This window comes from Drosophila obscura, unplaced genomic scaffold (genome assembly GCF_018151105.1).
Source record: "Drosophila obscura isolate BZ-5 IFL unplaced genomic scaffold, ASM1815110v1 contig_25, whole genome shotgun sequence".
NCBI classification, from domain to species: Eukaryota; Metazoa; Arthropoda; class Insecta; order Diptera; family Drosophilidae; genus Drosophila; species Drosophila obscura.
Genome location: NW_024542812.1, coordinates 3,147,623 through 3,170,409, shown reverse-complemented (window position 1 = coordinate 3,170,409; position 22,787 = coordinate 3,147,623). Strand labels below are relative to the sequence as shown.

The 22,787-nt window shown below is 37.3% G+C and overlaps 1 protein-coding gene and 1 long non-coding RNA gene across 4 annotated transcripts; one reads left to right on the top strand and one right to left on the bottom strand.

The window, feature by feature from the left end:
- Positions 1–2,664: 2,664 nt before the first annotated feature.
- Positions 2,665–22,371, bottom strand: LOC111080109 (troponin C). Of its 2 annotated transcripts, none has more exons than XM_022375563.2 (4): positions 22,284–22,371; positions 3,322–3,349; positions 2,862–3,257; positions 2,665–2,798 (listed from the first exon to the last, which is right to left on the bottom strand). In XM_022375563.2, exons 1-4 carry the CDS (start codon positions 22,299–22,301, stop codon positions 2,764–2,766), a joined length of 477 nt encoding a protein of 158 aa, XP_022231255.1. In that variant the 5' UTR covers positions 22,302–22,371; the 3' UTR covers positions 2,665–2,763. The 2 variants fall into 2 exon arrangements, with proteins under 2 accessions (XP_022231255.1, XP_022231256.1); XM_022375564.2 differs by lacking the exon at positions 22,284–22,371 and adding an exon at positions 8,798–9,068.
- On the top strand, positions 9,211–15,298 carry LOC111080113. Of its 2 annotated transcripts, XR_005968101.1 has the most exons (5): positions 9,211–9,796; positions 9,862–10,360; positions 12,067–13,121; positions 13,219–13,233; positions 14,873–15,298. It is a non-coding gene; the product is annotated as an uncharacterized LOC111080113 (long non-coding RNA). The 2 variants fall into 2 exon arrangements; XR_002608439.2 differs by lacking the exons at positions 12,067–13,121; positions 13,219–13,233 and having other exon boundaries at positions 9,628–9,796; positions 14,873–15,292.
- Positions 22,372–22,787: the final 416 nt, after the last annotated feature.

The window sequence follows — 22,787 nt, the reverse complement described above, 5'->3', positions numbered from 1 at the left end:
ACATCATCTCCGCTAGGGGTTGCTCGCGCACTGAACGCGGCAGAGTGTGCGAGCGAGAAAGAGAATGAGTAGCGGGTCTGTCTCAGGCTGGCGGAGGAGGAGGAACCAACAGAAGATTAATTTCTCATTCTGGCTATAATTATGATCCGATCTGATTCAGATTTGGCAATCTGGTAGATATGGGCATTCTCTACGATACTGTTTTTTAGTTTTTAGTTTTAGTTTTATTGTATGTTTAAAATTGTGGCTGCCACAGATTTTCGTCCTATGTGGGACGAAATTTTGAAATACACTTGTAGCAGTGTGATATCACATGAGTCTGGAAACCAAATTTGGTTTTTCTAGCTCTTATAGTCTCTGAGATCTAGGTCTCTGATCGAGACGGACAGACGGACGGACGGACAGACGGACATGGCTATATCGACTCGGCTATTGATGCTGATCAAGAATATATATACTTTATGGGGTCGGAAACGTTTCCTTCTCTGCGTTGCACACATCCACTTTTACCACAAATACAATATACCCCTTTTTGAGTACGGGTATAAAAACGCAGTATCGTAGAGAATGACCATATCTACCAGATTGCCAAATCTGAATCAGATTCGATCATAATTATAGCCAGAATGAAGAAATTAATTTTCAGTTGTTTCCCTCGCCTCCTCCACAACTCATTCTCTTTCTCGCTCGCACACTCTGCCTCGTTATGTAAACGAGCGGCCTCTAGTACATGGTACATTTAGAATCAACATGTTAGAAGTAGAATATACATTGTATATGTGGATGTAGATAACAAATGTAGCAAAAAAATGTAAAATGAAAAACTTTTTTTTAAATTTCTAAAATTCTAAAAAATCATAAGCTCAAAAATGTATATATGGACTGAGTAGGGGTATAAAAGTAGAGTCGTGGCAAAGAAGCGACTCAACGTTCCCCCCCGTGCCAATTTATTTTTTAACAGCTGTATTCCAATTAACTTAAAGGTAATTATTGAAACCAGATACAAAAACCTTATGAAGGTCAAACATTACTCTTATGTAAGTCAAACTATGCCAAGCTGAACCGTTATAAAACCTTTAATGCCATAATTATTTTAATTTTATTTTTCACCTGACTTAAGTATCTTAAATCTGGTTGTAATTAAATTTGCCATTTTGAAAAACTTGGACACAAGCACTTCATGATTTTAGCTGAAAAACATATAGCTTTCAAATTCAAAATTTATGATTCTTGTGCGGTATTTGTTCTAAAATTTGGACTTTAAAACTCAGGAAAAGTCGAAAAAACATTATATTATTCGTTGTGGTATTTATTCGTGGCTAAATATGAAGAGCAAAAAGATGTTCGTCAAAGGCAGACGGAATACAAATCAAAACGGGAGACGAGAGAGCGTCCCTTCACTGCGACTCATACATACATATGTATGTACTTATGCGGGATAATGCAATGCATTGCGTATACGTGCATTAATAAGGTGTCGTTTTAAGTATTGCTCATAAAAATCTATGGAGAAATGGCTGAGCGAAAATTGCTTGACCTACCCTCCGAAAATAACATTTTACCATTTGGAACGTGCTGGCACACCAAGCAATGCTTGTTTTGACATTTTTGAATTTTACATGTAACAAAATTGGTATTACATACCAAGTAAACAAGCATTTCTTGGTGATATGTAAAACGGAGTTCATTTACTACATTTATTTCTTTTCAAAAGTGTAAAGTTTATTAGAACCAAATGTAAGATACATAAGTTATGTGTCGAGTAGTGATTAAAAGAGAATTTTTAGTTTAACTAAAAAAATAAATAAAAAAGCATGCAATTTTTAATCAGCGTTATTCAGCGTCAGCGTTATCAGCGTCAGCGTTATCAGCGTCTCGCTGATATGCTTGCTCTAAGAATGCATTTAATAAATTAGAGATTCGTAGCTATCGTCGATGCAGCTTTAAAACAAAAATATTCAAGTTCTGAAATTTGCAAGTCCATACGCACTTGTCCACTTGGCGGAACTATATAGAATTAATCTGGTATTACCAATGTATCACTTCCATAATATGTAAAGTTTTGTTTATCAGTAAATTAGCTTAATAGTAACTCTGTAATGAACTAATATCTACAATAAAGAAACAAATCATAGCTAAAAAATTTGAGTATGAATATGTCTGTCTGTATGTATGTCTGTTATTATTGGCTGATATCTTACATGTACGCTCCTTCTGAAAGTAGCTTCGTTATTGTTAATTGTCGCTTCGGCTGAAAGATTTTCGAAATAATCAATAATAATACAATAATCGAATAAATCAACCACCAGGATATGGCTTAATGACGCCATGGCTTCCTATGATTGTCAATCCTTCTGTATCAACACCCTTAAATGGTAGACAAAGCTGTAGTTATTTCGCGAAGCAATGGACTTCTACAACCAGTATGAAAAGTCTTGTCGTATGAAATTTTATTTGGCTTTGAAGTCAGACGACCAATAAATCGGGGATGAATGGATGGTCCCTTCACAGTACACCAATCCAAATATATTTCGTTACTATGCCACATTTATTAAATTGAGATTTGATTCTCAACAAATCTTTTTGACAATGTTGAACAATTATGTTCATATAAAAAAAAGTTATGTCGTAAAACAATAAATGTTTGAATAAACACATATTTGCTGCTTTTGTTTGATATTTATTATTTTTGCAAGTGCATTTACTAACAATTTAAGTCTATTTCAACTGTTGTTGTAAGCATTACCCCGACCAACCCATGTATTAGTCGTCGCCACCAGTCATAACTTCCATAAATTCTATAAATTAAAAATAGTCATTACATACACATGTCTCACGCTCGAAGAAATTATTTTGCAAACCATCAAAATCCACGGTTCCTGATCCATCCGAATCTATTTCTTCAATCATCATGTCTAGATCATCGTTAGTCAGTTTATCATCTAATTCTCGCAGAATTTCTCGAAGAACGCCTGTTGTTATATAACCATTTCCCTCTTTATCATAAAGGCGAAAGGCTTCCTTTAATTCTTGCAGCATTGCCTCGGCATCCTCTTCAACAAGAAATCGGGCAGCCAATGTCGTAAATTCTTCAAATTCAATCTGACCCGATCCATCTTCATCTACTTCAGCGATAATGTCGGCCAATGTCGCGTCATCTAATTGGTGACCCAACATGCTGAGAATGGTTCCAACCATAGCAGTATTGATGTATCCATTTTTTTCGGGATCGAATGCATTGAATGCATTACGAAGCACTGTATTAAAATGTTTAAGTGAGAAAGTCTGAATCGAAAGTTAAGAGTATGTGAGCAGACTTACGCTCGATTTGTTCTTTCGTCAATTCATCCTAAAAAAACACGGAGGTAAGAAAGGTTAATATTTTCCTTTTAACCACTTAGTATCTACTAATTATAATTAGATAATGATCTATAAGCCTACCAAAAGATAAAAAGTAGGTATTGACAAACAAAGTCCTATTCTTATTTTAATCATTAAAAATCTCTTCGATTTTTTTTTTCTATTTGAATTATTTAAAAAAAATTATCAAAATTAACCCTTCTGTTATGTAAAACAAAAAATATTTTTTTACAGATTTCAGCATAAACATGAAAATTATTAACAAATCTATACAATATATTTTTAGAAAAAAATCGGTGTGTATTAGTCGTCGCCACCAGTCATAACTTTCATAAATTCTATAAATTAACAATAGTCATTTCCTACATATGTCTCACGTTCGAAGAACGTTGTAGCTATCTCCGCAACGAGTGCAACAAATTGGAGGCTGTTTTTTTTTAATGATAGCCAGAGAATGTAACAGGTTTGCACAAACAAATGTATACTTTTTTTAAATAGGTTCCTCAGGAACTAAAAATTAATCAAAAAAATCTTAAATTTGCTCCAAAAGTGTGTGTTTGAACGTCTATTTCATTTAATTTTATGTTATTCTGTAGAACAGAACATTTTATGAAAGATTTTGTTTTTAAACCTTTTTGTATGAAAAATTTTCTGAAAAAATTTCAAATTTGTGTAAGTATATTTGTTGCTTTTAATTACACTGCTCGACAAAATCGAACTTTTTTTCCTCAAGGATCCAAAACGACTTTTTCTGATAGATGTGGGATTTTAAATTTTTTTAAAGAATTATCGTTTTTTTTTTTTTGAAGAATTTTTGAAGTCTGGTATTTTTTTTAAGCTTTTTTCAGAGGTAGCACTTATTTTTTTCACATAACTCTAGTATCTTACGCCTGGTTGTAAAGAACTTTGCTATTTTGAAAAGATAATTAGTTCCTTTTTTCGTTATACCCAATCTGAGGTAGGATACCTGTTCAGGTCAATTGGTTCCTTTATATTCTCTGATGTTTATGTTAAATCGTCCAAGAGCTAATTAAGAAAAAACGAGAAGGAACGTGTGAGTCGCTTCTGGGGACGCGACTCTACTTATACCCGTACTCAGTCAGTATATACATTTAGTATATTATTTAGAATTAAAAAAAACGAGAAGGACGTGTGAGTCGCTTCTGGGGACGCGACTCTACTTATACCCGTACTCAGTCAGTATATACATTTTTGAGCATGATTTTTTAGAATTTTAGAATTAAAAAAAAAATTTTACATTTTACATTTTTTTGCTACATTTGTTATCTACATCTCATCTACAATGTGTATTCTACATCTAACATGTAGATTGTACATGTAAAATTTAGATTCTACATCTCCTCCGCTAGGGGTTGCTCGCGCACTGAACGCGGCAGAGTGTGCGAGCGAGAAAGAGATAGGTACCGGGTCGTTGGCAGGGGGATGCAGAGGAAGCAACAGAAAATTAATTTCTTCATTTTGGCTATAATTTTTATCCGATCTGATTCAGATTCGGCAATCTGGTAGATATGGTCATTCTCTACGATACTGCATTTTTAGTTTTATCTTATCTTTAAAATTGTGCCTGCCACAGATTTTCGTTCTTTGTGGGGGCGGAAGGGGGCGGGGCGAAATTTTGAAATACACTTGTAGCAGTGTGATATCACATGAGTCTGGAAACCAAATTTGGTTACCCTAACTCTTATAGTCTCTGAGATCCAGGCGCTCAACAAGACGGACAGACGGACGGACGGACGGACGGACAGACAGACATGGCTATATCGACTCGGCTATTGATGCTGATCAAGAATATATATACTTTATGGGGTCGGAAACGTTTCCTTCTCTGCGTTACACACATCCACTTTTACCACAAATCTAATATACCCCTTAACTCTTTTTTGAGTACGGGTATAAAAAAAATTGGGGCCAATATGTCACCAAAAGTTCATTTTCTGCACTCCCACTTGGACTTTTTTCCGACAAACCTAGGCGACGTTAGTGATGAACACGGAAAGAGATTTCATCAACAATTCAAATCTATGGAACAACGTTATAAAGGTGTTTGGAATGAGAACATTATGGGCGACTATGTGTGGAATCTCATAAGATAATCTGGTTCGAATGAAAAAGGAAAACAGCCAGAAAACTTAAATTATTAAAAAAAAAAAAACAAGCATTAGCAAACCAAATGTATCACTTATGTAGCAACATAACACCAAACAAAAAAGTTTGTACATATGTATATCTTTAGAATTGACTGAAACGACTAAAAATTACTGATTGCTGTATGGGTTAAAGAATGAAATCCCATATCTCAGGTCCTTCTATTTCTAATTTTTGTGGACCTGCACTTGTGAGAATATAAAGGAAACATTTGACCTGAACAGGTATCCCTACCTCACATTGGGTATAACGAAAAAGTAACTTTCAACAACATTTCATACCAAAAGAACGCGATCAGGTACCAAATGTAAAACCGTTTTAAGTTTGCTTTGTTTACAACTGGCAGTTGGGCCCGCAACCATCGAAAAGGTATTTTTTGTTCATTTTTTTAATTTTTTAGGTTTGGTTAACGAATTTTAGCTCCAAAGTCTCTGCATAGATTTTAATGAGCGATACCTTAAACGACGCCAAATTAATGCACCTATAAACGAAAAAATAGAGGACACAGGATATAATTTTTTTTTTCGACTTTTCCTGAGTTCTTAAAGTCAAAATTTCGTAAAAAATACCGCACAAAAATCATCATTTTTGCATTTCAATGCTTTATATTTTCCAGACGGTAAGCTGAAATCAAAAGTGCTTGGGCCTACCTTCTAGCTGTTTTAATTATCTTTTCAAAATAGCAAAGTTCTTTACAACCAGACGTAAGATACAAGAGTTATGTGAAAAAAACAAGCGCTACCTCTGAAAAAAGCTTAAAAAAATACCAGTTTTCAAAAATTCTTTAAAAACGAGGGAGTGGTCGTTTCTGGCCACCCGACGGTATACTCCTTTTGGTTGATTTTTATTTAAATTTTTTTGCTCAACCGATTTACACTACTTAGACAATACACCCCCCAGGGGGGCCTGGGGGGGGGGGTTGTGTTGTGGGGGGGGGGGCGGGGCCTTCACTGACTTGACCGACTGGGTCCGTTAGTTTCGTTCTTATTGTGCCGCCCAGATTTCGTCTTGTGGGGGGGAGGGGGGGGGGACGGGAACAGGGGCCATTGGGCCCGCCAAGCTCGACCACGAGCGCAGACGACGACGGACAGACGGCAGACGGACAGACAGACGGCGCCGGCAGAGCTGGACGGGGGGACGTTCCCTGCGTACACCATACACTTTACCACAAACTAATACCCTTAACCTTTTTGGACGGGTATAAAAAGTTCTGCCATAGAAAAAAAAATATATCATCAAACCATTTCTATGCCCCAAATCTTTAAGAAAAAGTTCGTTTTGTTCCTTGAGGAAAAATAGTGTTGACTAGTGTTATAAATGATTTTTATTTTTTTTGCTCAAAATAAAACTCAACAGTAAGTAATGGTCTCTGCGTTTGTCTTTTCACCAATATTATTTCATATCCTTGTAAAGGGAACACAAAGCTACCCCACACGCTTAACTGTTCTTTCTAATTAATTTTTGTGACGTAAATAGTATTTTAGTTTTTTGTGGACTTAGGAGCCTGCCTGATGCCATTAAACCGATTTATGTTGGTTAAGGTTTATACATTAAAAACGGATGGTTCTTTTGGTGTACCGCTTCACCCCAAAATTAAAAAAAAACTCGAAAAAGGAGCACTTTCGAAATACCCCCATAATTTGTTGTCGATATTGAAAATGTTCAAATCCAAATGCATAAAAATGAAGAAAAATACCACACTACAATCATAACTTTTGCATTTGAAAGCTATATATTTTCAAAACGGTAAGCTGACAAAAGCTTGAAAAAGAAAAAAAAAAGATTTCAAAAATTCTTCAAAAAAAAAGTTGTCACCGTAAAAAAAAAAATTTTCACTAAGCATGTTTAAAGCCCCAAATCTATAAAAAAAAAGTGGTAATGATCTGATCAGTACCAGATTCAGCAATCTGATGGATATGTTCATTATCGACGATACTGGGTTTTTAGTTTTATACACTTGTAGCAGTGTGATTTCATATGAGCCTGGAAACCAAATTTGGTTGCCCTAGCTCTTATAGTTTCTTAGATCTAGCCAGAGTCTCTGAGACAGACAGACAGACAGACGGACAGACAGACATGGCTATATCGACTCGGCTATTGATGCTGATCAAGAATATATATACTTTATGGGGTCGGAAACGTTTCCTTCTCTGCGTTACACACATCCACTTTTACCACAAATCTAATATACCCCTTAACTCTTCTAGTACGAGTATTAATAAATGGTTTATTTTGTGTAAATTTTTTTATGTCTATCCGATTACACTAGTCAACACGATTTTTCCTCAAGGAACAAAACCAACTTTTTATTAAAGATTTGGGGCTTAGAAATGGTTTGATGATATTTTTTTTTTTTCTATGCCAGACCTTTTTTTTGAAAAATTTTTGAAAACTGGTATTTTTTTTAAGCTTTTTTCAGAGGTAGCGATAACAAAGCAAACGAACAAGGGTTGTACATTTGGTACCTGATCGCGCTCCTTTGTTCCCAATGGGCAGTTGGGCCCGCAACCTTCCAAAAGGTATTTTTTGTTCATTTTTTCCATATTTTAGGTTTGGTTAACGAATTTTAGCTCCAAAGTGTCTCCATAGATTTTAATAAGCGAAACCTTAAACGACGCCAAATTCATGCACCTCTACACAAAAAATAGAAAACACAGGATATATTTTTTTTCGACTTTTCCTGAGTTTTTAAAGTCAAAATTTCGTAAAAAATACTTCACAAAAATCATCATTTTTGCATTTCAATGCTTTATATTTCCCAGACGGTAAGCTGTAATCATAAAGTGTTTGGGCTTAACTTCTAGCTGTTTTAATTATCTTTTCAAAATAGCAAAGTTCTTTACAACCAGACGTAAGATACTAGAGCTATATGAAAAAAACAAGCGCTACCTTTGAAAAAAGCTTAACAATAAAATACCAGACTTCAAAAATTCTTCAAAAAAAAGTTCTGCCATAGAAAAAAAACCATAATTCTTTAAAAAAATTTTAAATCCCCATATCTATCAGAAAAAGTCGGTTTGGATCCTTGAGGAAAAAAAAAGTTCGGTTTTGTCGAGTAGTGTTATTAAATTGATTTGTTTTTAAAGTTTATTATTATTCGTAAGATTATCTGAAGCAGTAAACACACAAATATCGAAAACTCTTCACTAAAGCTAAAGCCAAGAACTAAACCGTAACGTCGTGTGTGTGTGTGTTGTTAAGAAAACCCCCTATTCACTTAATTTTCAGCATTTTTGTATTCATTTTTATAGATGCGGTAAGAAAGACTTACGCTCATTTTGACAGTTCAAGGATATTCCGTTATTCTGAATAATGTAATTATATTTTCTTGGGATTTTAATTTTTTTACACAAATGCATACGATTTAAGAACACTTTTCTACAACGAATCAGCAAATAAAAAATTCGCAGATATAGGCGTGTTTGATTTGAAGATTGTTTCTAAACAAATAATTTTTTTGGTTGCTGGTATAAATGTATATTTGTATATCTATACTGGCTCTATTTTACGAGCACAACGTTATTGTCGTTTGCTCAATAGTTCAAGAAAGCTATATGGTAACACCTTTAGGGCTAATATCAAAGATCCCACAGCCACCGCAGTCCCCTGTTATTACGATCGAAGACAGGGAATAAATATAGTCTTCCCTATTACGCGATCCAAACACATTTTGTATCTCTAGCCATCAACGACATGAGTCGCAGCATCGGATGCGACACAAATCACAAACTGCACTCGCGGCAGTAGTTGCCAGTATTTTGAAAAAAACACAATTAAAATAAATTTTAAGTGAGCATAAACATTGTGTTCGTCATGTTCCTCTCTGAATATTTGTGCTAAGGTGTTCGGAGATCATCATACATTCTCTCCATTTGAAAAATTTCCCTAATTTCCCTGGTTCGTTATTTTATTAATAGATTTACAATAAGCTACAAATTCTTGATAGAAAAATATTTCTTGGTAATATTCTTCAACCTTAGGCCTCATTATATTGCACTATATTTTTGCCTGAAATATACTGATCCGTATTTTAAGTAGCTTATCGTGCAGAAGTGTATACTGCTAATTCTTATTTGCATATATATATATATATATACTTTTTTATATTAAGAAACTGACGAAGCTACAAAATTTACATAATTTTTTACATAATTTATATTAGGTTAGTAAGAAATAAAGAAACAAAAACAGTGTACAATTTGCTCAACAATCAAAAACATACCACAACACCAGTAGGGAATATAGTGAGCCGATTCGAACAATTGCAATGGTAAATCAAACAGAACTTTTATTATTTACCCAGAATCGAAGCAACTTTTTCCGATATACTTCAAGATCCGAAAAACGGACATATGTACGTTATCTACATGGTACTCAAATAATACATACGAATAAATTCGTCAAGATGTAACAGGCAGAAGGAAAAGTTTCCTTACAGTTTCCCCTCCGTTTTGCACTGTGTATTTGTGTATTGCACTAAATTAAGTTGGCTTTTTGCCTGCACCCACCCCCTCAAATCTCCGGAATTATCATATCTACCAGATTACGGAAACAAGATGAGATAAGATGAAAACGTCCAGTAGCTGACTGCCCTGCCTTGGCCTCGGTAACTATTTCTTTCTCGAACAGTGTTGCGCCCTGGCGGATTGAATGATAGAACGGCCGGATGTTACTTTGTTGGTGCAAAGAGGGCGAGTGAGACGTAACGGACGGCGCGTTATCCAAAAAATATTAACTGCATAGATATCCAAGTTATAGGACTTTAAACCTATTCCTTGTTTAATTGTTTTTTATTGAATCTGAATAAAAATACAACATTAAACAATCAGAAATTGTGAGTAATTTTGTAAAAATTTATTCAAAATAGGATTTCATCTAAAGGTCGAACAGAAAGTTTAAAGCTAGCGCCAAATAGAAGGGAAGAAATATCATTGGCAACTTTGAATCTCTATTCTTTTCCACACCATGAAACTTCAAAAATAAAAATATTCTGTACATACAGGGCCGTGCCAAGAGGGGCGAAGGTTGCATTTTCCCCGGGCTCCACAATTTAGGGGCGCGGATTTGGATTCAAAACTACGGAAAAAATAAAACATCTGCTGCGCTGAGGCTCGAGACATTTCTCGAACATTATTAAGCTGAATCATGTACAATCAATGTACATAGTTGTTTTGGCAATTTGTCTCGGCTCGGCGCTGCTGAAGGCATTGACGAAAAAAATTTATGATTTGTCAAAAATGTACGGGCAGACTGTATTTGGCGGTCGAAATTTTAATTTTTGCCCATACAAAATCTTTATACATATTTGTGTAGCGCTGTTTGTGGAATCAACAACCCACGACCTGATTTTGTATACCCGTACTCAAAAAGAGTTAAGAGTATTTGTGGTAATAGTGGATGTTTATAACGCAGATAAGGAAACCTTTCCGTCCCCATAAATTATATATAAATTATAAATTCATAAATTATATTCATGAACAGCATCAATAGCCGAGTCGATATAGCCATGTCTGTCTGTCCGTCCGTCTGTCAGTCTTGATGAGCGCCTATATCTCAGAGACTATAAGAGCTAGAGCAACCAAATTTTGTTTACAGACTCATGTGATATCACACCGCTACAAATGTATTTCAAAATTTCGCACCGCACCCTTCTGTGACAGTCACGATTTTAAAGATACCAGAAAAGTAAAATATGGTAGAGAATGATCATATCTACCAAATTGACGAATCTGAATCAGATCGGATTATTATTATAGCCAGAGTAAAGAAATGCATTTTCAGTTGCTTCCACTGCTATGCAGTGCGCGGCCTTTCGCAGAGAAGATGTAGAATCTACATTGTAGATGTATAATCTACATTTCAGATGTAGAATAAAATCTTCCAATCCGGAGTCCTCGGTTCAAAGTCTGGGCTGGATTATCTTTTTTCTTTTTTTCTTTTACAAATATTTTTTTCTTAAGCATTATTTTTTTTACGCACAGAAACGCTTTTCTTTGCTATCCGTAAAGAAGAAGCCCAGAAGAAGCACCAGAAGCCCGTAAAACTTGCATTTTAAAATTGACCAGCCAAAATCATGTTTAGTCTGTAGGCTGCATTGCCGCCTTCAACAACTTTATTTATTTTGTTACATATATCCAATATTCGCCTTTTAGCTGCTCCTCCTTCTAGTGCAAAATACAATTTTTTTTAGTCGCTCTATTTTGGCAGTTTTTTAGTGCCATCAAATAATGGGTTGTACGAATTGGCCCCTTGAAATTTCACTTTTTCATATTCCGGGCATTTTTTATCTTTTAACATAACGTTGTGGTAAGACAAAAAATCAAACATTTCTGCCGTCATTTCTGTCTCATATAAAAAAGTTCGCAAAGTTTGATATTTTATTCAAAACCATTCATAACTATGTAAACATTTTGCATGGGCAAAAATGAACATTGAAAATTAAAAAAGAACCATGTCCGATTGCCAAATACTTCCTGCACGTAAGTTTTTGACGAATCCCAGTCCATTATTTGTTTTTTTTGTTTTTTTTTTTTTTTGCAGCATAGGCTCGTTTATTGAAAATTTACCGTCAGATCAGGATCATCAGGATGGAATTCCTCTAGACGGAGAGGCGAAGGAGGATGAATTTCAGTTAACAGAATTTGTAAAAAAAAGAATGCTCCACCCAACAAAATATTTTAATATAAAGCTTCGGAGCGCCGTTTTACAACTTCGCCCCGGGCACAAATTTTTCTTGGCACGGCCTTGCTTACAAATAAAAAAAATTATATAGGAATGCATTTTTAATATTTTGTTGCATATCCTTTAACCGGGGGTTTACTTACTTGTATAACATGGTGTTAAATTAGCGTGGCTTATAAAGCTGCGAAATGTTCATCAACATTTTCTGGGGTAGTTTCAAAATTATCTTAATACACCTTTTGGTAGAATGCGCGCCTTGTGTTACATATTTCAATGGAAATGGAAAGAGGGCAGGACAGGTCTCCAAGCGTCAGGACTGGTTTATTTGTGTGCGTCATCGTTATTCTCGTGTTTTCTTTTACGTTTTTTTTTCTCGACTTTTCGGGCCAATAAGACAATATATATATAAAAATCTCGTGTCACGGTGTTTGTGGATGAACTCCTCACAAACGGCTCGACCGATTCTTATGTTGTATATTAAGTAGGTCGTTAAATATTTTTGGTCTTCATATGTTTGTGTTTTTTTTTATCAAGTAGGGCTTTGATTTAGTTGTCAGTATGTTTTGTGATATAATCTCGATCTTATATTTGTTTGAGTGTTTTTTTTATGTTTTTTTATGATTTCGGTCAACTTTTTTTACACACTAAACAATGTCAGCATGACGCAAGGGGCCCAGTCGCACCATTCGCAAATAAAATGTGTGCTTCCAAATGACATCGTTCGGAGCAACAGAAATAGTCAACAATACTGCGGCAAATGGTCAACATTTAAAATCAATGGACAAGTTTACCACAAAGTAGGCTCATAGCTGCCATTGTCACATCAGTTTTTATCAAATATACTTCGTGGGTGGAGAGGATATAAATAGCGAAATCGCGTAGATGTACGTTGCGGTGACTATAACCTCAATTCGGTAATAGCCAGGCTCATAGCTTGACAATTAATTATTGAAATTATTCATCAAACAAAAAATGTTTAATGAGACTCATTTCACAATTTCACGTATTCAGTTGAATGGCAATTTGGTAAGTCGACAAAATATGCCCCCAGATAACACTAGTCAACACGATTTTTCCTCAAGGAACAAAACGAACTTTTTCTTAAAGATTTGGGGCATAGAAATGGTTTGATGATAATTTTTTTTTTCTATGGCAGAACTTTTTTTTAAAGAATTTTAGAAAACTGGTATTTTTTTAAGCTTTTTTCAGAGGTAGCGCTTGTTTTTTTTACATAACTCTAGTATCTTACGTCTGGTTGTAAAGAACTTTGCTATTTTGAAAAGATAATTAAAACAGCTAGAAGTTAAGCCCAAGCACTTTGTGATTTCAGCTTACCGTCTGGAAAATATAAAGCATTGAAATGCAAAAAAGATGATTTTTGTGCGGTATTTTTTACGAAATTTTGACTTTAAAAACTCAGGGCCCAACTGCCAATTGGGAACAAAGCAAACGAAAAAGGGTTGTACATTTGGTACCGATCGCGATCCCAACTCCTAATTGGCAGTTGGGTCCGCAACCATCGAAAAGGTATTTTTTGTTCATTTTTGTCATTTTTTAGGTTTGGTTAACGAGTTTTAGCTCCAAAGTCTCTGCATAGATTTTAATGAGCGATACCTTAAACGACGCCAAATTAATGCACCTATAAACGAAAAAATAGAGGACACAGGATATAATTTTTTTTTTTTCGACTTTTCCTGAGTTCTTAAATTCAAAATTTCGTAAAAAATACCGCACAAAAATCATTATTGTTGCATTTCAATGCTTTATATTTTCCAGACGGTAAGCTGTAATCACAAAGTGTTTGAGCTTAACTTCTAGCTGTTTTAATTATCTTTTCAAAATAGCAAAGTTCTTTACAACCATACGTAAGATACAAGAGTTATGTGAAAAAAACAAGCGCTACCTCTGAAAAAAGCTTAAAAAAAAACTACTAGTTTTCAAAAATTCTTTAAAAAAAAGTTCTGCCATAGAAAAAAAAAAAATATAATCAAACCATTTCTAAGCCCCAAATCTTTAAGAAAAATTTCGTTTTGTTCCTTAAGGAAAAATCGTGTTGACTAGTGTAATAAAAGAAATAGTTCAAATTTCCATATTCGAAATTTCATATAGAAACGAATACAATGGCTCTGGAGGATGAGTCAAAACGGTAAATTTTTACCTTTCCACCAGCTCAGCATAGGCAGGGGTTTCCGATTGAAACTTCAATGCATTGGAATGCTGGCATACGACAGACAATGATCCGATATTAACGCAGCGAAGATCTGGGAAGGCTACTGCGCAATCGTAATTGTTATAGTGCCGTGCGAACCGTGCATTATGGGAACTCTCCATTCATTTACTTCGGCATTTACTTCTTACGTTAGATTAATAGAGACATTCCGATTACTTATTTCACGACGTTTACGTCGTCCAAGGTTTGATCATCTAATAGCAGGCATATAACTCAATTGATGAATAATATCTCGAGTTTAGAACTAATCGTCGACTATGACAAATGCCTCATCGCCCACTTCCGATCAAAGGCTGGTTTTTTTCAAAATTTTCTTCCGAAAAAATATTCTTTTGGTAAAACGAACAACTGAACAATATTTGAGCCAAATTGGGCCAGCCGTTCTCACGTGATGATGCACTATACATTTTAATCCTTCCAATTTTATATTTATAGATAAGGGCGGATCAATTTGTATGGAAAAAAAACCTGATAAGCGACCACCAGAATCGGATTCTACAAAGAATTTTAAGAATCTTTCACCCAAAAACTATGTTTCTAACATCAATTCTTAGCTCCCGCTGAGAAGCGGTGTGATGATTTCAGATTGCAGTATTTTTTAGTAGTTTAAGGAATTTAAGGTATTTTTGTTTAGTATTTTAAGAAATTTAAGGTATTACAAAAAATAACACATTTTTCGATCATGTTGGGCTCAAATCGGATGCAATAAATAAAAGTAGGCATGGACCTACTACATGGGTCCATACCCACTTAGTATTTGGCTTTCAACGAAAAAAAGTGTGCTTATTTCAATCTTACTGAACTTTTTAAATACGCTTGTATCAGTGGGATATCACATGAGTTTGGAAACAAAATTTGGTTGCCCTAGCTCTTATAGTCTCTGAGATCTAGGCGCTCAACAAGACAGACAGACGGACAGACGGACAGACAGACATGGCTATATCGACTCGGCTATTGATGCTGATCAAGAATATATATACTTTATGGGGTCGGAAACGTTTCCTTCTCTGCGTTACACATATCCACTTTTACCACAAATCTAATATACCCCTTAACTCTTTTTAAAGTACGGGTATAAAAAGTATATTTTTGTATTCCCGAAATTTTTTTATACGTGCTCTTTGCATAATCCTGTACCTAATTTTAAAATCCCTATCTGCAGTTTTGCGTTTTTTGCCTTCTACGTCGATAACAGTGACGCTACCTCCCACGAAAAACGTCAAAATTTGGATTTTGTATGGGAATTAGAGCTGGGACGATTTTCGTGCGAGGTAACGTCACTTAAACTTGCATTTTTGAAAGCTCTGGAAAATTCTTTATAGGATTCGTGTATTGGATTTATCCAAACCGTTCAAAAAATTCAATGTGCGGCCCAATGTGCGATGGCGCGTATTCATAAACGTGTAAATCAGTCTGAAAATATTTGATTGCATAGATACATTCATTAGCTGTTAATTGATGACCTGTTTTCATTTCACAAAGCAAAAAGTTTCATATTAAAAATGTATAAAATTTTGACTTTGCGGTCAAATAACACGAGTTTTCCTCAAGGTACAAACCCAACTTTTTCTTAAAGATTTGGGGCTTAGAAATGGTTTGATGAAATTTTTTGTGTTCTATGGCCGAACTTTTTTTGACGAATTTTTGAACACAGGTATTTCAAGTCAAAATATCGTAAAAAATACCGCACAAAAATCATCATTTTTGCATTTCAATGCTTTATATTTCCCGGTAAGCTGAAATCACAAAGTATTTGGGCTTAAATTTTAGCTGTTTTAATTATCTTTTTAAAATAGCAAAGTTCTTTACAACAAGACGTGAGATACTAAAGTTATGTAAAAAAGGGAAGCGCTACTTCTGAAAATAGCTTAAAATACAAAATTAAATATTGTCCAGGAAAAAAAAGATCGATTTTGTCGAGTAGTGTAATTTTAGTTTTGGCGCTATTAGCACCGAATTTCGTATGAGAACACCCTATCTCACATCACATCCCACCTTCGACGGTGCGGGATGGCTGAACGGGGTGAAGATCCTCAAGTGCAACGACGACCCGACGAGGAAGTCGCTGGTGCAAACGGCGCACAATTTGGAAGCTCTGTGGGAGGGGGCCAAGCTGGAGGTAGTGGACAGGGAGATGATCCCGTCAATCCCAAAGGCGAAGGTGCTCTTCCCCATTGCAGTCCAGGGGGACCGAGCACTGAAACTCCTCCAGAGGCAGAACACGGATGTGCCAACGGCTGACTGGAGAATCCTGCATGCTGGTATCCCATTACCCAATGAGGGGGGCCAGCACATGATCCTCCAGAACAATAAAGAGGCAGAAGACATACTCTACCCGAGATTCGGGAAGATGGAATGGGGCGTAGGCAGTGTCTACCTACGTCTCAAAAAGCGCCACCCCGAAGACAAGGACGCGCATACCCTGCGCGAGGTGGAAAAGGACCTAGGTCTGGAATCCATCGTGGAGGCCGCCCAGGATTTTGCGCTGGACGACTCTGATGCTGCAGAGGACGAGGACGGTGACCTGACTATAATAGTCAACCCGTCGTGTGCAGTTGAGCCAGCCTCCTATGATACTGAGAGTGCTGCAGCTCAACTTGCATAAAAGCAAGATTGCGTCGGCGGAGCTCCTCATTGCCATGGAGCAAGGGCCCGCCGTCAAAGCTTTGGTCCAGGAGCCATTGCCTCTGCCAATGCTGTGGCCGGACTAAATTCCTCCAATTATAACCTTTTGCACTCACCCTCGGTAAGCAGGACCAGAACCGCCGTAGTCGTACGAAAGGGCATCCATGCTTACCTTTCGTCTCATTACAGCCCAGATCACCTGACTGCGGTCATGCTAGAGAGCGAGGAAAAGCACCTTATGGAAGCTTCCTGCTATATGCTAACACACGGCAGGCCAGCTCCACCGGAAGAGCTAAGGAGCCTGGTGGCGGAAGCCCGCCCGAAAGACCAGCAACTTCTCTTTGGTACGGACGCCAATACCCACCATAGCGTGTGGGGAAGCCCCGATATCAACGACAGAGGTGAGTCACTTCTAGACTTTATACTATCAACTAACCTAGATGTAGCAAACGTGGGGTAGGAACACACCTTCGTAACTCTCACTTCGTCTAACGTACTAGATCTAACACTCGTAACTGGAAAGAGTACTTTGGTATCTGGCTGGGAAGTCCTTGCAAGACCATCGTTCTCAGACCACAAGTACATTCAGTTTAAGTGCGAATTGAAACACTCTCCGAAGATAACTGTCTGTCGAAATCCCCGGAACACAAACTGGGAAGAGTTTAAAAAGACAGTTACCTCGAAGCTCGCGACTCGCCCGGGCACAGTGAAATTCCCGAAAGACATAGAAACGTCCCTAGAGACCCTATCCAAGGAAGTACTATATGCGTACCACGCAGCACACCCACCCTCGAGAACGAAAAAGGGAACCAAACCACTCTGGTGGAACCGGGACTTATCGCTTCAAAGAAACAACCTCAAAGAATTCTTCAAAATCGCCAAACTGGCGAACGACGAGATAATCAATGATGAATACAAAACCCTATCAGGGAATACAAGAAGGAAATACGCAAGGCACAAAGAAACTCGTGGAGGAACTTCTGCTCCAATATCGAGAAAGTCCCAGAAACGGCCAGACTCCGGAAAGTTGCTATCAAAGCAACCCGCCATACAGAGTCAGCTGAAGTGAAATGATGGACAGTGGACTGAGGGCAGTGAAGAAGCCCTAACAGCACTAACGAAAGCTCACTTCCCAGGATGCACCGAGGTCGCTGACGCTACAGAGCATCAGGACCTAGCAACTGAGGAACAGCACCCTCCAACATATCTCATATCGTCTAAGAGAATCCACTGCGTTATAGACTCTTTTGCGGGTACAAAAGCACCTGGACGAGACGGAATATTTCCAGCCATGCTACAGGCGACCAAAGACCTGATCACCCCATGGCTCTCTGCAATATACTCAGCTTGCCTGAGCACAGGCTATATAACTATTCAATGGAGGACCTCGAGCATTGTCTTCCCTCCAAAGGCAGGAAAGTGCAGCCAAATGAGCCCCAATGACTACAGACCGATAAGCCTCCCCTGTTTTCTACTCAAAACACTAGAAAATCTGCTGGATCTACACATCAGGAACGATGTAGGGGGGCGGATGTCAACTAACCAACATGCCTACATCAAAGGGAAATCGGTAGAGACGGCACTGCATTCGCTAGTAGCCACCATCGAAAACGCCCTCCAAAATTAAAAGTATTCTCTAGGAGTGTACGTAGACATATCCGGAGCATTCAAAACGTGAATACGAGCGCGATAATGGACCGCCTAGAAGCGATCAACATACATCCCGCAATCAACCTCTGGTTAAAGAACCTTCTATGTTGTAGACGGGTGTATTCAGAGTGGGGCCTTTCACCTTTCCATGGTGAAAGGGGCACACAGAGGCACACCTCAGGGTGGGGTATTGTCGCCCCTCCTATGGAATCTGGTGGTCGACGACTTAATAAAGAGATTCGAGAGAAAAGCCCCAAAAATAACAGCTTATGCGGACGACATATGCATAATTATTACGGGAGTATGCCCATCGAGCCTTAGCTCTATAATGGAATCAACACTCAGGGAGATATGTGAGTGGGCGGGAAAAGTGGGACTCAGTATCAACGCGGACAAGACGGACCTCATCCTCTTCACCAAGAGGTACAAGGTGCCGGCATGGATCCCCCCGAAAATCTACAGAAATCTACCAGGCTCACCCCAAAAACACAAGTCAAATACCTCGACATAGTACTGGACAGTAAACTGACATGGAGACCCAATGTCTTGGAAAGGTTGAAGAAGAACACCATTGCGCTATATGCATCCAAGAAGATGCTTAGCAGCACATGGGGCCTATCACCTGCACTAATGCACTGGATCTACATTTCGGTAGTGCGATCGACTCAGCTGTATGGAGTCTTAGTGTGGTGGCAGGCTACGGAAAAGAAAACCTACAACAATCTAAAGGAGAGAACTCACCGGCAGGCACTGCTCTGCATCACTGGGGCGATGTGAACCCCAACAAAAGCACTCGAAACAATCCTCGGCATCGATCCCCTGGACATCTACGCTCAACTGACTGCAGCTAAGGCAGCACAACGCTTAGTCGTATCAGGCAATATGTCGCTGCAAGGATTCGGGCACAGTTCAATAGGCCAAGACATGATCAGTATATCTGACTACATGATACCCCGAACTTGCCTGGACGTCAAAACAGCGATACTCATGGGTCCCGACGACTGGAAAGAAAGTTGGGATCAGAATGAACACCTAAACATATACACAGATGGCTCCAAGATGGAAGGAGGAGTAGGAGCGGGCATATACTGTACTGGCGAACGACACGACTGAGAACGTGCCTGTCTTCCTCAGAACGCTTCAAAGCGATCTAGAGAGGCGGGCACACATACAGGCCAGGAGCAGGTGGAGAAGAAGTGTGGAACATCTAATCTGCCAATGCCCGGCACTCTCAAGGGCATGAAACAAACACCTTGGCGGCCCGGTACTGGCATCGCTGGAAGATGCATCCAGGAGGACGCCAGGGGAACTCCTTGCCTTTGCGAAAATCTCCTCGATCCTCACGGACTTCGAAACCGCGTAAAACACTCAGAAGATCCATACGCACTTATCCGGACAACTAAGGGCCATATTGGCCTATGCGTGGCCCCGTGAGGGCCGTCAGGGACAACCTAACCTAACCTAACCTATGAATTAAAATTTCATAAATTCCTGTTATTTTGGAACTTAAAACTGAATTGAAAAAGAGTTTTCTTGCGATTTTTCCATCGTTGAAAGATACTTTACCTCCATCTTTGGGTTTGTCGACTATACCCAATTTTGTATGAAACTTCGTCTGAATTTTCGGTTTTCTCTCCTTAAATAAATTAAACACCACCCTGGCGCATCTGGAATCTGGCAGCTGAATGAAACCATTTTATAATCTAAAAAGCTTTAATAATACTAAAAAAAAAAATACATATTGGAGAATTGAGCGGAGATCATGATTAACATGAACGAGAAAGCACATACGGATCCACTGAGCCAATTCTAATATTCAGTAAGCACAACATTTTTAAACAATGCCAAATTAGAATAATTAAAGTTAATACCTTTTATTCAATGTTGATTTTAGCCTATCAGCTTAACTTTTCGTCTATTTTTGTGACTTTATTTTTCTTTTAATTACCAGGTTGTTCTTGACAAGTTCTTATTTCTTATTTGAAGGATCCACTGTGCATTTAAAAAAAATTAAAATAAAGAAATATGTGCATTTTGTGAGTGGTAAGTGTTTTTTTTTGGAAATATTTAGTTTTTTATACCCGTACTCAAAAAAGAGTTAAGGGGTATATTGTTATTGTGGTAAAAGTTGACGTGTGCAACGCAGAGATGGAAACGTTTCCGACCCTATAGAGTATATATATTCTTGATCAGCATCAATAGCCGTGTCGATATAGCCATGTACGTCTGTCCGTCTTGTTGAGTGCCTGGTACTCAGAGACTATAAGAGCCAGGGCAACCAAATTTGGTTTCCAGACTGATGTGATATCACACTGCTACAAGTGTATTTCAAAATTTCGCCCGCCCCCTTCCGCCACCACAAAGGACGAAAGTCTGTGGCAGGCACAATTTTAAAGATACGATAAAACTAAAAACGCAGAATCGTAGAGAATGATTGCCGAATCTGAATAGCCATAAATATAGCCAGAATGAAGAAATTAATTTTCTGTTGGTTCCGCCGCATGCTTCAGCCAGAGACCCTCTACTCATTCTCTTTCCCGCTCGCACACTCGCGAGCAACCCCTAGCGGAGGAGATGTAGAATATAAATGGTACATCTATAATCTACATGTTAGATGTAAAATATACATTGTAGATGTAGATAACAGATGTAGAAAAAAAATGTAAAATGTAAACTTTTTTTTTTAATTCTTTAATTTTTAAAAATCATATGCTTAAAAATGTATATGCTGACTGAGTACGGGTATAAGTAGAGTCGCGTCCCCAGAAGCGACTCACACGTTCCTTCTCGTTTTTATTTGCACGATTAAAAAAAAAACATTTCTGTAAAGGAGAAAGAGGATTGTGGGATCGTTTTTTTCAAAAACCGTACTTGATAATGCATTTTTTACCGCCAAAAATTAAATTATGAAATTCCATTTGAAAAGAAGCATGTCCATTCTCCAAATAATTTCTGCTCGTAAATTCTTGATTAACCGAGGTCCAATATCAGCTTTTTTTTAAGTAAGGGCCCATTTGCTTAAAATTTATTTAACATGCGTCGAAAGAGAGAGAGTTGTGCGCTCTTCAAGTAAATAACGGACATAAAGATACTTTTAAATTCTTAGCCACACTGAGAGGTAGAGAAAGTCACCGTCAAACGGTACAGGCATACCAAATCGTCTATTAATGCTAATTAAGATACTTTAATTTTAATAAAAATTATACATTATATATCTTTACATTTTACGTAAAAAGGATATACATTTATAGACAGACTACATATATCTGCTCAAAGTCGAAGCGATCGGGTAATCAGTACAGATCGAAAACTAAATTTCATCTTGACAACATTTGGTTGCTAACAATTAAAAAAACTATGAACTCTTTTTGGAAGAATTGCCTCACTACTTATTGTAATACGAGTATATAAAGCACAGTGTCAGGGAAGAGAGTTGCTTATACTCTGAATGTCCACATTAAAGCTTTATATTTAAATTATTAGTTTTTATAATTTTTTTCACTTTTAGCGCTTGTTATCCATGTATTACATATCTAAAATTATAACCACGGAAATGATTTATCAAACGGACCATTGTTGAATTTCCCATTTTTATCTTCTTGTTTTTTTTAACAGAAAAATTTGCACTGGAAAACGATCTATGAAGAACACGAAAAATTTACTGCTTGAACTAAATGACCATTCTCTACTAACTGGACCAAGTCATTTATGATGATGGAAGCAGACGAACGGAAAAATTCATATCGCAAAATATACTCATAAGTACAAAACAAACATTCACATATCCATGCATATATACGAAAGCACATACTCATTTTCATCCCACATTTAAATTGATTTTGTATGCAGAAAATGGCGTGAAGCGCTCATGACGTCGAAGATATTTTTTAGGTCAGAAATCCACTATAAATTGCCATTCGAAAAGCCAAAACAACACTGAAAAGAGATAGTTACACTTATATAAGTAAATATTTCTAGGCGAAAAAGATGGGTTTTAAACAAATTATGGTTTTGTGACATTTAAATTTGGTTTGAAAAGCTTTACCACAAATAGTTTTACCCTAAATATTGTCAA